The sequence below is a fragment of the Bubalus kerabau genome, chromosome 6 (assembly GCF_029407905.1).
Source record: "Bubalus kerabau isolate K-KA32 ecotype Philippines breed swamp buffalo chromosome 6, PCC_UOA_SB_1v2, whole genome shotgun sequence".
In the NCBI taxonomy this organism is placed as follows: Eukaryota; Metazoa; Chordata; class Mammalia; order Artiodactyla; family Bovidae; genus Bubalus; species Bubalus kerabau.
Genome location: NC_073629.1, coordinates 6,627,614 through 6,647,311, shown reverse-complemented (window position 1 = coordinate 6,647,311; position 19,698 = coordinate 6,627,614). Strand labels below are relative to the sequence as shown.

General features: G+C 38.7%; 1 protein-coding gene across 1 annotated transcript in view; it reads right to left on the bottom strand.

The window, feature by feature from the left end:
• The window catches only part of LOC129656588 (regulator of G-protein signaling 5), a 57,390-nt gene extending 42,203 nt beyond the window's left edge, over nt 1-15,187 (bottom strand). The window contains exon 1 of the mRNA XM_055587234.1: nt 15,031-15,187. Within this exon, the coding sequence (XP_055443209.1) occupies nt 15,031-15,074 (44 nt within the window). The 5' untranslated portion in view covers nt 15,075-15,187. The remainder of the gene's footprint in view (nt 1-15,030) is intronic.
• Between the last annotated feature and the right edge of the window lie 4,511 nt (nt 15,188-19,698).

Sequence of the window (19,698 nt, the reverse complement as noted above, 5' to 3'; positions counted from 1 at the left end):
TCTTACGTCTCCTGCATCAGCAGGAGGGTTCTTTACCATTAGGCCAACTGGGGAGCGCCTAGGAGAGCTCTTACCACATATTAAATATTCCTTAAATATTTCTTATTACTATTACTGTTCTACCGTGTTTGTTCTACTATCTTATCACAGAAACTTGCACCTGGTTTTTGGCAAACAAGTGCTTATTAAATAAATAGACTAGAATAGAATTCAACAAAGATCCTTTTGACTGACATACAAGATAGGCTCCTTTCAGAAGGTTTCCACCTTGAAATAATGCAACTCATTCTGAAAGCACAGAGAATATACATTTCTGGGCAACAATCCCACAGAGAGACAAAGAAAGCAAATTGGAAGACCTTTGCTGCTGCCTCCCACAGCTCAGAATTATATTAGAATATCACCAGCCTTGTGCTGCTATTTTAAAATGAAAAAAATAATAGTATTGTTTTTCCCAAGAACTGGTTACACCCTACCCGAGGATTCCCATGGAAATTGAGAAAATTCCCATGGTTTTATGGCCTGTCTCTGACATAGTCATCGCTCAGAGTAGGTTATTAAGGGTAATGAGATAGTGGAGAGACAAGACAGACAGAGTAGAGGGCTTTTTTCCCCCCTCTTTGACCTTCAATTTTCTGTCTTATTCGAAATATTGTTGGCAGGATTTCTGGACTTTTTGTAATTCAGTTTGGAAGCCAGATAATAAACAGTGGGAAAATGGTCTTCAAGTTGAGGAAGACAGAAATTTGTGGTTTATTTTGAGTTCCAAAGGTGGAGGGGTCAGAAGCCATTCCCATGAGAGCCTCTCTGAACACTGGTGTGACCGTGGCTTTTGAATATCTCCATCTCATTCTGCTTTAAATTATGAAGAAGGACTTTCTAGAATGAAATTTTCTAGCTGTCCATGGGCTCTAGTGGTTTTATATTTTACAAAAGCAGGAAATAAAGGTGGCAATAAGAGGTACTGGAAAAGAAGGGAAGGAAAGAGGAGTAAAGTCAAATTTACTTAAAACTTAATGAACATAAACATATAAATGACATCACTTAGTAAAACTATGATTCTCAGAATTAATGTGTCCTCTGGTAATGAATTTATACAATAGACACAAATTCATTAGCTCAGATTATAGAACACTAGGCCATTTGTCTTTGCCAGATTATTATGTGTGCAGCATAGCAATGATATAACCATGAGGAGTAAGAGGACTGTTACTTGTCTGAAGTATAGAAATACATTTCAGACCATTTCTTCTCTCCTTCCCTCAACATATTGTAATAATACCCTATTATTCTCAAGATTTCTATTTTTAAGAGTTATCTATTTATTGCTTCACAAATTCATTTATCCATTCACTTATCATACTCTAATAGAGTAACCACTGTGTGTCAGGCACCATACCAGACAGTAAGGAGAATGCTTTACAAAATTAATAAGAGATTGTTCCAGACCTTAAGCAGTTCCCATTTTACAAAGAAGATGTGTATACAGTTGCCCCTGGTATCCACAGAAGACTGGTTCCAGGGCCACCCCCACTTCCCATGGATATCAAAATCTGCAAATGCTCAAGTTTCATATAAAATGGTGTAGTACTCACATATAACCTATACATAATCTCCTATATACTTTAAATCATCTCTAGATTACTTCTATTACCCAATACAAAATACATGTCACGTAAATAGTTGTGAATACAATACAAATGCTATGAAAATAGTTTGCCAGCATGCAGTAGATCCAAGTTTTGCTTTTTAGAGCTTCCTGGATTTTTTTCAAATACTTAAAAAAAATTATTGGAGTACAGTTGATTTACAATGTTGGGTTAGTTTCAGCTGTACAGCAAAGTGAATCAGCTATATGTATACCCATATCCACTCTTTTTAATATTCTTTTCCCATGTAGGCCATTACAAAGTATTGAGTAGAGTTCCCTGTGCAGTAGTAGGTCCTTATTAGTTGTCTCTTTTATATATATAACTGTGTATATGTCAATCTCAATCTCCCAATTTATCCCTCGCCATAGTAACCATGACTTTGTTTCCTACATCTGCAACTCTATTTCTGTTTTGTAGATAGGTTCATCTGTACTTTTTTTTTTATTCCACATATAAGTGATATAGAATGATATTTATCCTTCTTTGTCTGACTTACTTATTATTTTCTTTGTCTAACTTACTTTCTCTGTCTGATTTCCTGATTGGTTGAATCTGTAGAACCTCCAGGGACTATGGGCCAACTATATACATAGCTTTATTTGGATGCAGCTATGACATGGTGGAATGGTCCCAGGTTTGAAATTGGCACACCAGAACTCTGGCATCACCAGAACTGATACACACCAGTGTATCAGTGTATGAAGTGTATCATCTGGCCTTGGGCCAAACATTTAACTCATCTGTGCTTCTTTATTGGCAAAGTAGTGATGTTGATAATATCTACCTTGCAGGGTTAGAATAAGAATTAAGTTAGGTCATGTCAAATAGCCAACCAAAGTTGAATCTGAGAAAAGCTGCTTAGGAAGTGATACAAAATACAAGGAAGATGAAAAAGCTCTGAGAGTTCAGTGGATGGAGAATCAGTTTCTCTCTGAGGGAGAAAAGGGAAGGCTTCTCAGAGGGTTGGGGTTTGAGGACGTATGATTTAGCTGGACTCCTGTGTAACCAGGGAGGAGAGGTTATTGGTTTGGATCCCGAAAGCAGGTGCTCTCCCCCTGTCCTTCTCCCAGGTTCCCCAGAGATCCTTCCCAAAGTTTAATATGGAAGTGTCCATCTTCCTCATATATTTTCTAAAAGTTCCAAAGAAACTTTTGAGGTCCATGCATATATCACAGGGGCATAATCTTGGAAACTTCTTTCCAGCATCCTTAGAGCATTCCCTCATTTTTCTCCCAATGAGCAATGAATTCTGATCTGAGGTACTCATGCATTGTGACTTGGTGAATAGGGATTCCTCCAATTGTGTGTTTATTGAGATAGGAGTTACTAAGTTAGAAGTTTATATGTCAACATTTAGTTATCTAAATTTCCTCTCTGGACAAGTTATTCTTCTCTAATCTTGCTCCCTCTCTCCTAGCCCCCAAAGCTCAAACCAGACATAGTGTCCTGTTGGCTTCATTATTATGGTGTAACTCTCTAGGTGTTATTATCTAGGATCTTTTTTTTCTCTAGAGTCTCACATATAGCATTTATAGTTAGTCTTTTTTTAAATCAAATTAATTTAGTAACTATAAAACTATCAGGAAAATCAGGATAAGGTGTTCTGACTTGACATCATCTGAGACTACCCAAGGGAGAAGACCAGGTAAGACCAGATAAAGAGGAATAACCTCATTACCTACCCTAGGCAAACATATTCTGTCCGTAGTCCATTTGTTCCATCAACCCCAGGGTCAGAGGTGTTACCTGTGATCTTCCTTCTCTCCTGCTCCCTCTTACCTGCTGTCTCATTTGCTGTCAATTTTTTTTTTTTGCAATGTGTCTTTCCATTGGTGTCCCTTTTCCATACTTCTTGTTTAACTCTGTAGGGAGATGAAGGTAGTTTCTGGATGCAGACTCTTCTGATTTGGCTGCAAGGGTCTCTCAACATAAAAATAACTAAGAGAAATCATACACTTATAGAAAGCACATGTTCCCCAGGTAACTAAATGTTTTACCCAATCCATATAATATATAACCCTATTTAGTGTTTATAACAATCCTGAGGGAAGTATAAATATTGTTTCCATCTTGCACATGACAAAACTGAGTCAGAGAGATTAAATGATCTGCCCCCAAATCACCCAGTAAATGAGTCAAACCCATCTCATTTCAGAGCTCTTAATTACTATGCAATATCACCTCTCTTGTGAGTTCAGATGTTGTCATTGGCAGCTATAGGCATAGTTTTTTAAAATCATTTTTTTCTTAAAGACTACAGTTTGTTTCCTAATCAACACCTTTTTGAAAGATGATGGCTTGTGTAAGAATAGATATTTTAAAAGTGTAGAAACAAAATTCATAAATTAAAGTTCATCAGACCAAATGAAATGAAAATGATAGGTAAATCCAGAGACCTTGAAGTATCTGGAACTGTGGTCTTGGACAAGTCACTAAAAAGTCTGGTGACATCACATCTCATCTCAAGGGGCAGAGTCTATGAATCTGAATCACTCAGACTTTATTATGTGTGGACACATAATCAAAATTGTGCTGGACACTCAATTCTACAACTGTCACAATTGTTGGTTGTCTTTGCTCATCTTGTCTTTTTCATTCTCTTAAGCTGGTATCCATCTGACAAAACATATTCCTTAAGCAGCTAATGAAAGCTACATATTCCTTTCCTTCAGCTGCAGTCCAGCCATCTGCACTCACATGTCAGCATAATTGCAAACAACAAGACCCTGTCTGAACCAGGAAGGGAGGCAAAGGTTAAGCTATTCTTAGAGGATCTGGAAGATAAAAACTAGAAGGTAATTGGAAAAAAAAAATAATTTAAGGCTTTTCAAATGGTCAAATTTGAATTTTGAGACAATCCCAAGTTACAGAAAGTGTTTTTCTTCACTGTTGCCAGCTAAAGGAAAATGTGTAAAATTCAACCTGTGAAGAGAAGAAAAAATCCCCATTGATCTATAATGAATCTATATGGAAAAAAAAAAATTGCTTCCTCCTAGCCAAGGCAATGGCACCCCGCTCCAGTACTTTTGCCTAGAAAATCCCATGGACGGAGGAGCCTGGTAGGCTGCAGTCCATGGGGTCGCTAGAGTCAGACACGACTGAGCGATTTCCCTTTCACTTTTCACTTTCATGCATTGGAGAAGGAAATGGCAACCCACTCCAGTGTCCTTGCCTGGAGAATCCCAGGGATGGGGGAGCCTGGTGGGCTGCCGTCTATGGGGTCGCACAGAGTCGGACACGACTGAAGTGACTCAGCAGTAGCAGTAGACAATGCAGACACTTTCAAGCTGTCTACATGGGTCTCTGATTTCAACCAAGTTATCTTTTCTCCAAGTCATAAAAAAATCAGGTGTGTGGGTGTGCACATGTGCACAAGCATGCATGTGTGTGTTCAAGTGATATACTGTTTGGTCTTGGGGGATTCAGAAACAAAGTCCAAGACTCTGGAAACTTGTCGTCAGAAAGCACCAGACCTTAGACAGTGGGCTCTTCTGGGAAAGTCTGCAAGTCTTGGGATGCATTGTTGACCTTGTCTCAAAGTGCACAGGTCATTCAGTCCCATGCTCCTGTCGACCCAGATATCTCTTGAAAACTATTACTTAAAATAAGTTGCCAAATATAACAAACTACTTTGTTAATGAAACATCTTGATTCTTTCTAAACTTCCTGAATTCTCACAGACAAGTGCCTCATCAAGAAATGTATGGTCCTCACAAAATTTGTCAAACAGTAGTAGCTTGATGAAACAACTCCACTCAGTTCACTACCAATGCTGAGCACTTACACAGTCTATCACTTCACATTTTTCAAGTATTATATTTTGTCTCTTCTCTTCTTCTGAGTCTAATATGGTAGTTCTAACATCTTTCTAGAATGTAGAGTTTAGGAATCTGAGCTCTATTTTATCTAAAGGGTTAGGTATTGTTTTGAGAAGTGTCTGGAGGAGCAGTTGGAAAAGAGAAAGGAAAGCATGCAGAATATAGAATAATGGTCTTAGCCTTAGTTGCTATTTATGAAGCCTGCTGATTATCAGGTATCTATGACCAAAGCATTAGCTGAATCTTTTCAATCTTGCAATATTTCCTTTTTGAAAGAGAAGAAATGTCCGGCCAAAGTATTTTATCTCAACATGCCAACTGAATAGTATGCTTTGTAAGGAAATACTTCATCTGGACTTTCCAAGAGAACGATGGTCAGGGTGATTAAGCCCAAAGTCACATGTGCCTTAGCTGTGTTGGTGATGCATGCATGCTATGATTCAGCTGGCCTCATCTATATATTTTCCAAGAAAGGCCCACTTTCTAATGCCTGGCCTACAGGCAAGGTATATGTCTTCATTCTAGTCAGAAAATGCAGTCCCTGTGCATTCATGTGCCTGACCTGGATTCATGCCGTCAGAAGCAGTATTCATGCCACTTTGAGAACTGCCTGTACTCCATGATCTACTCAACTGGTAGATGAGAATTGGCTCGTTATATAAAAGCCAAGAAACCCCGATTCACTCTTCTTATTGCAGCCTTCCTAGTGGCTCAGACGGTAAAGAATCTGCATACAATGCAGAAAACCCAGGTTCGATTCCCTGGTCAGGAAGTTCCTCTGGAGAAGAGAATGGCTACCCACACCAGTATTCTTGCCTGGAAAATCCCATGGACAGAGGAACCTGTTGGACTACAGTCCATGAGTTTGCAAAGAGTCGGACACAACTGAGCAACTAACACTTGATTAACACTTGAACTTCACTTCATGGCAGCCTCAGGATGGAAACTCACTGTTAAGTCAAAGGATGAGTCTCTTTCTGGGCAGCTTTCAGAAGAGCCTGAGTGGGCCACCAATTCCACTCCCTGGAGAAACACGTGACACAGTGTGAAGGCAGTCAGAAGCACTGCACACCAAAGGTGAGGTGTGTTTGTGTCTTTATTTCACTTTTCCTCCCTGATCTTGAGGAACTTGTACTCCAGAGATAAGAGAGAACTAAATTAACTGTAAGCTAAATACCCTTGAACGACAAGGATTTGAACTGCACAGGTCCACTTAGACGTGGATGTTTTTCAGTAGTAAATACTACAGTACCGCACCATCAGCAGTTGGTTGAGTCAGCAAAGAGGCAGAACCATGGATCCAGAGGAGCCAGTGGATTTTTCATTCCAAGGAGGTTGGTACCCATAACCCTCGAGTGGTTCAGGGGTCAGCTGCACAAGAAGTTTAGATTGTTAGAATCCATGATCTCTGATCCTAATTCACCCTTGAATTGTGTAAGAAACCAAAACCATTTGTGTCTTTCATGGAATTCACCAAAATAAAGACCAAGTCACTTTTCACTACTTATATGTTTTTCATAAACTAGACGTTTATTCTGAATTTGGTACAAATATTTTTTAAGAAACATAGGGTACTGAACTTAGCCATTGAGGTCCAAGTGACTAGAACAAAAATGCATAGTTTTAATTGGTGCTTTCAGGCTATAATACATTGAGAAGTTAGTTCCCAGGCCTTTCTGTAGGACCTGAGAAGTGTAGAAAATTAGAATAAAAATACAGTCTTTCTTCAGAATATACAGTGTCTAAATCAAGAACAATGAAGTAGTGGAGCTGGAAGGAGTGCAGAGGACTATATAATTGGATTTCTCAGTCTTTTACAAATACAATAATGAGGAGGAGGAAGGGAGGGACTGATTCATGACTTGCCCTCTGCTATTTAGTAGAACCTAAGGTTACAGCTCAGAATCCCTGGATTCCCCACCCAGTATCATTTCCACATGTTACATAGCCTTTTATATTTAATTGAAAGTAAAAAGAGAAATAAAAGCAGGAAACCAGTTGATCAGGAGAGACTGAAGAGGCTCTGAATCAATCTCAGTGTGTGACCCTGGGGTCTCTGTGCTATTGGTGCCTGGGTGGTGACTTGGGGTTGCTCATTCAGTCTTGAGGGGAGGGTGACTTGTGTGTGAACCTCAGGATTCAACCTCAGTTCAACAGTACCTCAGGAATAATGGGCTAGTTTCCTCACTGTTCAGGAGTAGAATGGAGAAAGGATTTGTGCCCCAGCAGGCTTGCAGCCCTGGGTGTGGTGTGCTGCACACAGTAGGAGCTTAATAAACATGATTTGATGTAGAAGAGTCAATGGGGAGCCCAGGGAGAAGCTTCCTGAAATGACTAATGGAATGTGAGAGGTGGGTGTAAGGGCACCTGAGACAAACCCCTCAGGTTGGCTTGCTTAAGAACCGTGGGTGCCTCACTGCATGCCACTCTATCAAACCACTCCAAACTAAGACAGCTAATGTGTCCCTGGCTTCCAGGTGGTGCTAGTGGTCAAGAACCCACCTGCCAATGCAGGAGACATAAGAAACGTGAATTTAATCCCTGGGTCAGGAAGATCCCTGGAGGAGGAAATGGCAACCCACACCCATCAGGTACAAGACATTTGTCTCTCAGTTTCTAGAGGTCCTTAAAGGACATTTGCAAGAAGTGCCTTTCTGCAGTTAAAGCCCAATTAACTGTAGAAAGATCACTAGCCTGAGACTTCCCTGGCAGTCCTGTGGTTAAGACTCCATTCTTTCAGTGAATGAAATTGATTACTAGTGTTTATTAGTCTAATAATAAAATTTAATAGCAGCCCCCAAAATGTGTGACCCTCATTTAGACTCTGAGGGGTAAAACAATCCAACTACCAAAAGATCATCGAGGATATTGGGATACTTACTGAATATGTAAGGATATTAAAGAATTGTTAATTTGTCCGTATAATCATGGTTTTAATGTTTTGTTAAGAGCTCTGCAAAGGGATACCTGCTGAAAGAATTATGGGTGAAATGGCAAAAATAGTATACTATTACGCAAACGCATTGGTATTGTTTTTTAAAATGAGATTATGATTTTTTTCTGACTACACATAAAGAAGGAAGGGCTTCCCTGGTGGCTCAGACCATAAAGAATCTGCCTGCAATGCAGGAAACCAGGGTTTGATCCCTGGGTAAGGAAGATCCCCTGGAGGAGGGCATGACAACCTATTCCAATATTCTTGCCAAGAGAACTCCATAGACAGAGGAGCCTGGCAGCTAAAGTCCATAGGATCTCAAAGAGATGAACACGACTGAGAGACTAATACACATACATACACACACACACAGAGGGAAAGAAGGATGGAAGGAAATTTGATAGTTAATAGTTGTCCACCTACAAAAACCTAGTTACCTTGTATTATTTCATTTACTATTTATAGCATCTCTCCTTAACAAGATAAATATCCTCATTTATAGGATACGAAGCTCAGAGAGGCGTTAGATTTTCAAGTTTATACAACTAAGGAAGTAATAGAGGTAGAATTACCACATCCATTTTTTTTACTCCACTACATTGCTGATGTTAAGGCATTGGCCAGTGGAGGAGTTGGGTTGGTCAGAGAGAGTTTAAGTTCTGAAACAACATATCCTCACTCTCACTTTCTCCCTCTCCCTCTTGTAGAATAGGTGTTTCCTTGACTTTCCTTCCAGATTGCTGCACCAGAAGGCAGCAGCCATTTGACTGTTCTTCCTGATGTAATACCATAAATGCCTCTACCTATGGAATCTCATCATTTTTACCTGCCCTTTCACAAAACAATTTTACATCCTTTCTTATGCTGGGTTTTCTTTAATATCCCTGAAATGTGTAAACTTAGGAGTTATTTTCTCGGTCAAAAACAATCAGGCTTTCATGGTCTTTATCCTGTGGGTGACTCAGCCTCTAAAACAGAGTGCAGGTTTAATGTTATCTAATGAACTTAAAGGAAGAAAGATATAGGAACCTGTTATCTTCTGGCCTCCAGCCACATTCTGGTTCCTGTTACTAATGATTGATCCTGACTGAACTAAGTAAAGTTTAGTTCCTTTCCTTTCCGGCCAGCAGGACAGACAAAAGCTATTAACACTGGCCCCAGAAATATAAACTCGTTCCCTAGATATCATCTATCCCATAACAGTCTTTGCTAAAGAAGGAGAAACAAATTAGATTATCTTTCAGGGATCCTTCTAAATTTAAGATTCTGGAGTCTAAAAGTGTTGTGTATTGGTGTTTCAACATAGCCCAGGCCAAATGAAAGAAATACTAAGAAGAGGCAACAGTTGGAATACAGATTATAATTCCTTAAAGAAGCTGGGACAGGAACTGCATGAGAAACAACAGTGATACAATTTCATGAGGTTTACCAGTAGCTAAAAGCTATCATTAGAAGCAAAAAAAAAAAAAAAGATTCACCTCTTTAATAAGGTTTTTCCTGATGAAATTATAGAAAAGCTTTCCCCCCACCACGTCCAATCTCATCCAGTGCCCCTTAGCAGGAATCCCTCTTTATTTTACAATAAAATTTATTTATACAATACAATTTATTTATCCTATTTCAGCCTAAAAGTCACTGCTACTGTCCTTCTTGATCCTTTTGGAAACAGAGAAAGCACCAAGACGACCTGCAAGCAGGTTTTTCTCTACTTGCTGTACATTTATATGTGGATTCTTTTGACAAAATATTTGTTAAGTGCTTACTACTTTCCAAATACAGATTATCTTTTTAGTAATTGAAGTCTTTAGGCAAAGGAAGGGAAAATCTTTTTCATGAACAGATCTTTTCAATCTTCAGATTCGGAGTGGATGGGGACTAGATAAGCCCAAGGCGACAGTATGAAGGACAAGCTGCACAGGAGGTTAACTGTGATTGGAAATTCAAAATTGTCTCCTTACTTGCCTGGGAGAGACAGTATGGATTGCACAAAGATGTTACAACATCAATAAGACTCTCTGGACCTTCTCATCCCCTGCCTTTGCACATGCAGACCTGTTCCTTAGTCTGGAATGTCTTTCTTCTCTCTCTTCTTCCTCTCTGGACCAAACCAACTCCTTGGTCCTTTCAGGCTTAGCTCTTAAACCTTAGGCATCAGTCCCCTGTGACTTCTTACACAGTTTTGCATGACTACCCAAAGCTCTATTAGCTCCCTGCCACTTCCTCCACTTTTGTGCTTCTTGGCACTCAATTCATTTATTCCTCCATAGTTGGTCTCAACAGAGAGTTACTTTATTCTTATTCATTTCCCTTGTTATTATTTTGTCACTAAGTTGTGTCTGACTCTTCTGTGATCCCATGGACTGTAGCCTGCCAGGCTCTTCCATACATGGGATTTCCCAGGCAAGAATACTGGAGTGGATTGCCATTTCCTTCTCCAAAGGATCTTTCTGAATCAGGATCGAACCCACATCTGCAGTGGCAGACAGATTCTTTACCCCTGAGCCACTAGAGAAGCCCAGATTTATCCCCCTACCTGAATTGCAATTTCCCAGAGAGATATTTTATCCTTATGCCTATGGCAAGTATGGAGGTTTGAAAAGCAATCCAGAGAAACAGTCAAAATCAGTAAGAATTGAAACAAAGTTTTTCTTAGGGACACCTCCTTCTTATTTTATTACATACTTTATTCACTTCCTTAAGATTACAGAGTTTCTCTGAAATATTTGCCAGTAAGTCACACAACTCTCTATCAGCAACAGCAAGCTTCAAATTCACACTTGTTTCCAGAGAGCATGATCTCAAACTCTACTATCTCTTTAGGCTTCTTTGATGATCCTGTGTCCATTCTGACTCATTTATCATTTATTCAAGTTCATTGCTATGGTGTTTCAATTCTTTATGTACTTATCTTTTCTCTATAATTTGCCCAAGGATTTGCTCATGCCTTTGGAGAAAGCTGTATTTACTTAATTCTGTGAACCCAGGAGTCTTGATCCATTCTATTTGTTGTTTCTGTGTGGCTTGAAAACCTTAAAAGTTACTTGATTAGGCACCTTTCTTCTCTAAATTGTCAACACTTAGATCCACATAAATTAAAGAAGATGGGGGAAAACTGGATGTTTAGTAAAATGATAATAAACAACTAGATGAAGCATTACTTCCCCATTTACTTTCTATAGTGTTGAAATTCTCAGCATGTCATATACTTGAGATAACCAGAAGCACCTGTGTGAACCATGGATTAAACACACTCGTCATTAGCAACCCACAAAAATCATATGTATGTCAGATATGTCAAACTCTTCTATAGAGAAGAGTTTGTGACACTTTATTAACAGTTCGGGAAAATTCTTGGTCAATAGTTGCTGTCTTCATTACTCTTTTACTCCCCTTTATTTAGTAGAGACTGTAGATTTGGTATCAGGAGTAATCAACACCACCAGACAAAAATAATAATAACCACATTGGTTGCTTTATATAATGGTAATAACTTCTGGGAATCATAATAATACTTTTTATTTCAGAAGACTTTCATGGTTTTCCGAAGAGCAATATTTAAAAATTAAACTTGTTCAGAGACATTCCAGAGACTTAAAATAAATGAATTTTTAAAAGAAGCCTAAAATTCATAGTTGAATATCACTGGTAAAAATAAGTCTTTCAATTGATTCAGTTCTTTACTTTTCCATTGACTTTCTAATATTCCCACCCATATAGTGTTAGGTTTCAGTATGACAGAAGGTAAAAGTTGTGGGGTGGTGGTCATTCATTTCTCAAATGATTATTGTAGGTCTTTTTAAATATATAAAAATATCTAAGGCCAACTTTGAGTTTTAATGAGTAATAGTCTTAAAAATCTAAATAAATAGTAGAAGAATAGTTTCTACAAATACATCAAAGTTGACTCTGGCTTAATGCTTTCCTAAACATTGAGAAAGAACTATTTTCTAAAGCTTCCCTTACATGAAGTAAATGTTGCTTTTTTTGTAAGTCAGAGTCTCACTGAGTAGATTACTTCTGCCACAGCCATGATTTCAACACAGGGTTGAATTCTTTTTTCACTCATTGACTTCTAAGCTTTCAGAAAGAAATAAATAAAGAAAACCTTCCCTTTAATTGCAACTCTCATTAGCCACTGAAACCAGGTGTATCTCACTTTATTTAAATTATAGAACACCTAATCCAAAGTTCAATTACTAAGAAAGAAAATAGAAATTCCAGGAAAGTGAAATAAATTGCTCATGGACACAAATTAGTTAATGACAAAACTAAGTCTGTTCCTTACTCCCTAACCTTTCCACTATGAGTAGAGCCAAGGAAAGCAGATTTGGAAGGATTTATTCAAGTATCATTTTCCCCTTAGAATAAACAATCTTTCCATAAATATTTTCTAACAGCTCCAAATCATGGCTGTGGCAGAAGTGATCTACTCAGTGAGACTCTGACTTACAAGAAAGCAACATTTACTTCATGTAAGGGAAGCTTTAGAAAATAGTTCTTTCTCAATGTTTAGGAAAGCATTAAGCCAGAGTCCACTTTGATGTATTTGTAGAAACAGCTCCACAATTCCACTTCTCCAAATCACTCATTACAGGTAGCACTTAATTGGAAATATGACTGCAATGGTAACAGATCATGAAAAAATATATATAATATGACACCATAATTGCAGGATTCTACCATATACCTCAAAAGTTTCAGGTAATCTATGCAAAAAAAGCTTGCTCCTTGGATGCTCTATAATGTTCAGTGTGAACATTAGTTATATCCTGAAGCACAAGAATTTACTGTGACTTAAAAAACTTGTAAAGTGATCAATAACAAGGTAGGTAGTAAATTAATGACTCAGATATGAAACAGTTATAGGAATCAATTTAAAAAATGTTCAGTCCATGTGTCTCAGTAAACATTATGCATATGTATAAGAACAAATAGGGAAATATCAGCAACAGTGCCAAACTTTCAATACAATTTATTGAGTATTCACTAAACGCCAAGCAGTAGATCGTATGATCACACAATGACCAGCAGATCAATGATTTACTCATTCTGAGTAGAGAGTCCATCAATTAATAAGGTAAGATTTATCCATTACAGGAAAGTACATGATTTCAAACAATAAATGGGCTAAAGATATATGTTAAAATTATGGTAAAAGTCAGATATGCAATCTCAGAGTTGAAAAAATGGAAAAGGAAAGAATTATGCATCATGTCATGTTCCAGGAAGAGTCTTTCACTCCGGTGTTGTGTTTTGGGCTTTCTATAGAGGGAGAGGTAGTCTGAGATCAGTAAATGGTATCCAGCAATGAAACCTGTCTTCCTCCCCAGGTTTGGTCCAATGGCCAATATCACCCACCTGCTTACCATCTCACTACTAATTGCTGATGTCCTACTTCTCTTTTTATATATATATATACACACATATATATATACACACATATATACACACATACATCTTAAAAAAAAAAAAAATCTGTGCTTTTGACAGTACCAAGTGAGAGTAGGCTTTATTCCCAGTCACTTTTCAGTATTGTTCGAGACAAATTACTTTGTTAGGATGTTACCTCTTTAAAATCATTTTGAGATTATTTCTAAGGTTGAAGTCGTCAAAAAGAAAACCTGAGCTCGTTAGAGACAGAGTATAGATCTACTGAACAGCACAACCTTCTTAGGCAAACATTGCCACTGCCTTTAGGAATGAAGTTAGGCTGTACAAGGATCATCTTTATTTCCTTTAAATAATGTAGGATCAAACAAAATGTAATCAAATTCATTCTTAAGAAAGGAGAACCCTACTTCTTTGCATCAGGTAGGACTGTTGGGTTAAATTCTCTAACAAGTCAGATGCTTCTTCTCCTTCAGTTTACTTAATCTAGATACTTAGGATTCCCTCTAGAATATTGTCCAGTCTAAGGATAATCACAGAGCCTCAGAGGCGTTCCTCTATGTCTAAAAAAATAAAAGCACAATGTTAGCTGATAAATAATCTCTACATCCCAAGGACTGTCTTCTGTCCAGCAACCCAGCTTCTTCTGATGGTATCCAGCCAGAAGGCAAAGAGCAGTGAGAAGTCCTCTCTGCTTCATTGCAAAGCTGAGTGTTCCTCTCTGAGTTCATGTACATTAATAAAGGTTAACATTTATGCAGTTCTAATATGTGCCAGACAGTGTTCTGAGAGTTTCACACACAGTAATTCATTCAGCCCTCGTAACCAGCTAGTTAGATAGACACACAGACCCATTTTACCAGTAGGGACCCTGAGATACAGAGAGTTCAAATAAATTGCCCAAGACCACACAAATAGTAAGTAATAGAACCAGGATTCAAACTCAAGCAGTTTGATGTTGGAATCCATGCTCTTAACCATACACTTTTGAGTCTGCACAAGCACCTATAAAATAGGAGGAAATCGTTGGAGGAAGTGATGTTCTGGATACAAACGATGTATGCTATATCTCATATTGTATCCATCTCCTAGCTCAGATCTTTCAAAACTTTGTCATTTAACAGAGGAGACAATTCCCAGTCTACAATCAACCACCTGTTTTGCCACAAACCACAGTGACCCCTGAGTGAAGATTCTCCTTATCTCCATCTCTTAAACCAAAATAACTCATTCTCACCTTTCCAGGCATGAGTGGGGCAAGGCTGCAAGTCCTTTGCACATTTTGGCAAGTGGCTTAGCTCCTCAGCTTTGAACACAAGTCCTTATCAGCAGAGCAAGTCTTTGAAAACTTCAAAACCGTCTGAGACTGCCTTTTTCTCCGGGGAATATATAGAGGCTCTCTTCCAGCCCTCTGTCACTCTGTGCACCAATCCAGAGCCTTAGAGGAAATTGCAAGCTGGAGAGCAACAGCGCTTGTGTGGGAGGTGGAGGCTGGAATCTGTCCTCTGTGGCAGGCACTGCCACATTAGGTTTTCAACTGCTCTTATCAGAACACTGCTTCTGCCAGAGCAGGGGTAGGCCCTAAACTGTGCACAGGTTGTTCATGCTTTAACTCATAAATTTGAACCCATCACAGCAAAGATGTGGTTTTTGTTATGAAGCAGAGTGCTTTGGGCTACTTCAGATGTGTCAGTCACAAGATTGTTAGGACTACAAGGGCCCTTGCAGATCATGTAGCCCAGCTTTGTTCCACAGTACAGGAAACAGTTTTAGAGAACTCTGGGGGACATATATGTGAATCCCTATGCTGTGCCAGGCACTGAGCTGGATGCTGGAAATTCAAGTGAAAAGATACTCTATGCTCTCAAGATCCCACACGCCATATAAATATGGTATAAGTGAGTGACGGAGGCAGGCCCAGAATGCTGTGAGCTTTTAAGCACCAGAAAAGAAGAATTTTTGGAGGAAATAACACCTGAGCTGAGTGGTGAAAGAGATAAAATACCTTACATGATTCTATCTACTCTATTTTATCCTCTGTTCTAATTCTGTAAATGGTCTTCTGGTTGTCCTTCTACTTTGATGACTAGGTTAGGTTATTCTCTGGAGCAACACCCCCATGGACCCACTCACCCTTGGCTGGGTTTATCATGCTTTCCCCTTCAACATTTTCCTGCTTCCTATCCTTCAAGGATTATTTTCACCAAAATTTACCTTCTTTGTGTTTCGTCCTGTTAGGATTCAAGGGGCTAATAAGTGCATGCCTGCTAAGTTTCTTCAGTCATGTCCAACTCTTTACTACCCTGTGGATTGTTGCCTGCCAGGCTCCTCTGTTCATGGGATTTTCCAGGCAAGAATACTGAAGTGGGTTATCATGCCCTCCTCATGATTTCAACCCAGGGATTGAAACTGTGTCTCTTATGTCTCCTGCATTTGCAGGCAATTTTTTTTTTTTTTGCTACTAACGCCACCTGGGAAGCCCTGAATTTATCATTAGTATGTAATGATATTTATTATATCATATTATATCATTAATGTAATGATATTTATCATTAGCATGTAAATGCAGATGGCTAAGGGGTTGGCAAGAGTCTAAGGTAAAAATAAGCAGCATCATATAATCTGTAAGAAAAGCTCTAAACTTGGAATTAAAGGTGATTCTCATAACATTCCACATTATCTGAAATTGTTTTAAACTGTTTTAACTATTGATCAGGACCTGTAAAGTCAATAAAGTGTATAAAGTCAATATAGTGTATTATAACCTGGTGCTTTAAAGCAAATAAATAGAATATAATACACAAATATTCAACTGCATTGTGTTAGACACTGTTTTCTGAAATTTTTGCTTTAATTAACCATATGTATGTGTGAATAGGATCATTAGTTAAACTGTATCTCTGACTATAAATCATGATCATAAAGGTTTGAAAGCTATTATTCTATACCGTACATTATTTTAGATTTTTAAAATGTGGACCATTTTTTTAAAAGTCTTTATTGAATTTATTACAATATTGCTTCTTCTTTTTTTTTTTAATGATTTGGTTTTTAAGCCAGGATCCAACCCATGACTACTGCATTGGAAGGAAGAGTCTTAACCACTGGACCACCAGGGAAGTCCCTATCATACATTTTTTAAAATAGGGAACCCTATTGTAGTCAATTCTGACTTTGCACAACATCAGGCACATAGACATTTACAAAGATTGCTTGAACTAAATACAGCTGTCCAAGTTCTGCCATTACTGGCCACTCAAACATCAACAAATCCATTAATCTGAGTGATGGAGTATTCAGTGTTCATAGAAATATAAACATTGTTATTGATGACTGAGTCTCATAGTAGGAATATGTGTAAAGCTAGCAGAAGAAACTCCTTAGAGCCAAAGCCTAAATTACTGTTTGATACACAAGTGGCCTTGAGGAGGAAATAATATGAAAAAAAAATTAATGTAGAACATTGGAGAGTGATGCTTTGGCTAGGTCTGAAAATCGAAGCATGTTTCTGACTATCCCAGAAGAATGATGAGTGGAGTTATTCAAAACTAAAAATTACATGATATTTTACATGTTTCAATGCCATTCTCCCAAATCTTCCTACCCTCTCCCTCTCTCTCAGAGTCCATAAGACTGTTCTATACATCAGTGTCTCTTTTGCTGTCTCGTACACAGGGTTATTGTTACCATCTTTCTAATGGTATGGGGAGGGAGGAGGGAGGAGGGTTCAGGATGGGGAACACATGTATACCTGTGGCGGATTCATTTTGATATTTGGCAAAACTAATACAATTATGTAAAGTTTAAAAATAAAATTAAAAAAAAAACTAAAAATTATATCTATCATTGTAAATGATGAACTAGAACACAAAATGAAAAAAGCAAACTCAAATAGAAATAAATATTAATTCAGCACGTATTTGTTTTAAAAACTTCATAAGGAGGGCATGTAAAAGAGTTTGCTCATTGTATTAGGGTTCTGAAGAGATATATACAGAGATGTGTTATAAGAAATTGACTCACTTGATTCTGGACATTGAGAAGTCCCAAGATCTGCAGTCAGAAAGCTGAAGACCCAGGTATGTGCTCCTAGTCCAGAGGCCTGAGAAGCAGAAGCAATGGTATAAGTTCCAACCTGAGTCCAAGTCCTAGTCTGAAGGCAGGAGATGATCCATGTTCCAATGAAGACAGGAAGAAAGGATGAAATGTCCCTTCCTCTGCTTTATGTTCTATTCAGGCTATCAATGGATTGGATGAGGCTCACCCATGTTGGGGTAGGCAATCAGATTTACTCCATCTTCTGATTCAAATGTTCGTTTCATTCAGAAACACCCTCACAGACACACTCAGGATAACATTTGACCAACTATTTGGGATCCTGGTGGTCCAGTCACCTTGACATATAAATAGAGTCATCAGTTCAGTTCAGTTCAGTCGCTCAGTCATGTCCGACTCTTTGTGACCCCATGTATCACAGCACACTAGGCCTCCCTGTCCATCACCAACTCCCGGAGTTCACTCAGACTCACATCCATCAAGTCAGTGATGCCATCTCATCCTCTGTCATCCCCTTCTTCTCCTGCCCCCAATTCCTCCCAGCATCAGAGTCTTGTCCAATGAGTCAACTCTTCTCATGAGGTGGCCAAAATACTGGAGTTTCACCTTCAGCATCATTCCCTTCAAAGAAATCCCAGGGCTGATCTCCTTCAGAATGGACTGATTGGATCTCCTTGCAGTCCAAGGGACTGTCAAGAGTCTCCTCCAACACCACAGTTCAAAAGCATCAATTCTTCGGTGCTCAGCTTTCTTCACAGTCCAACTCTCACATCCATACATGACAACTGGAAAAACCATAGCCTTGACTAGACAGACCTTTGTTGGCAAAGTAATGTCTCTGCTTTTGAATATGCTATCTAGGTTGGTCATAACTTTCCTTCCAAGGAGTAAGCGTCCTTTAATTTCATGGCTGCAATTACCATCTGCAGTGATTTTGGAGCCCCCCAAAAATAAAGTCTGATGCAGTTTCCACTGTTTCCCCATCTATTACCCCAAAAGTGATGGGACCAGATGCTATGATCTTCGTTTTCTGAATGTTGAGCTTTAAGCCAACTTTTTCAGTCTTCTCTTTCACTTTCATCAAGAGGCTTTTTAGTTCCTCTTCACTTTCTGCCATAAGGGTGGCATCATCTGCATATCTGAGGTTATTGATATTTTTCACGACAATCTTGATTCCAGCTTGTGCTTCTTCCAGCCCAGCGTTTCTCATGATGTACTCTGCATAGAAGTTAAATAAGCAGGGTGACAGTATACAGCCTTGACATACTCTTTTTCCTATTTGGAACCAGTCTGTTGTTCCATGTCCAGTTCTAACTGTTGCTTCCTGACCTGCATATAGGTTTCTCAAGAGGCAGGTCAGGTGGTCTAGTAAATTTTCCACAGTTTATTGTGATCCACACAGTCAAAGGCTTTGGCATAGTCAATAAAGCAGAAATAGATGTTTTTCTGAAACTCTCTTGCTTTTTCCATGATCCAGTGGATGTTGGCAATTTGATCTCTGGTTCCTCTGCCTTTTCTAAAACTAGCTTGAACATCTGGAAGCTCATGGTTCATGTATTGCTGAAGCCTGGCTTGGAGAATTTTGAGCATTACTTTACTAGCGTGTGAGATGAGTGCAATGGTGTGGTAGTTTGAGCATTCTTTGGCATTGCCTTTCTTTGGGATTAGAATTAAAACTGACATTTTCCAGTCCTGTGGCCACTGCTGAGTTTTCCAAATTTGCTGGCATATTGAGTGCAGCATTTTCACAGCATCATCTTTCAGGATTTGAAACAGCTCAACTGGAATTCCATCACCTCCACTAGCCTTGTTCGTAGTGATGCTTTCTAAGGCCCACTTGACTTCACAT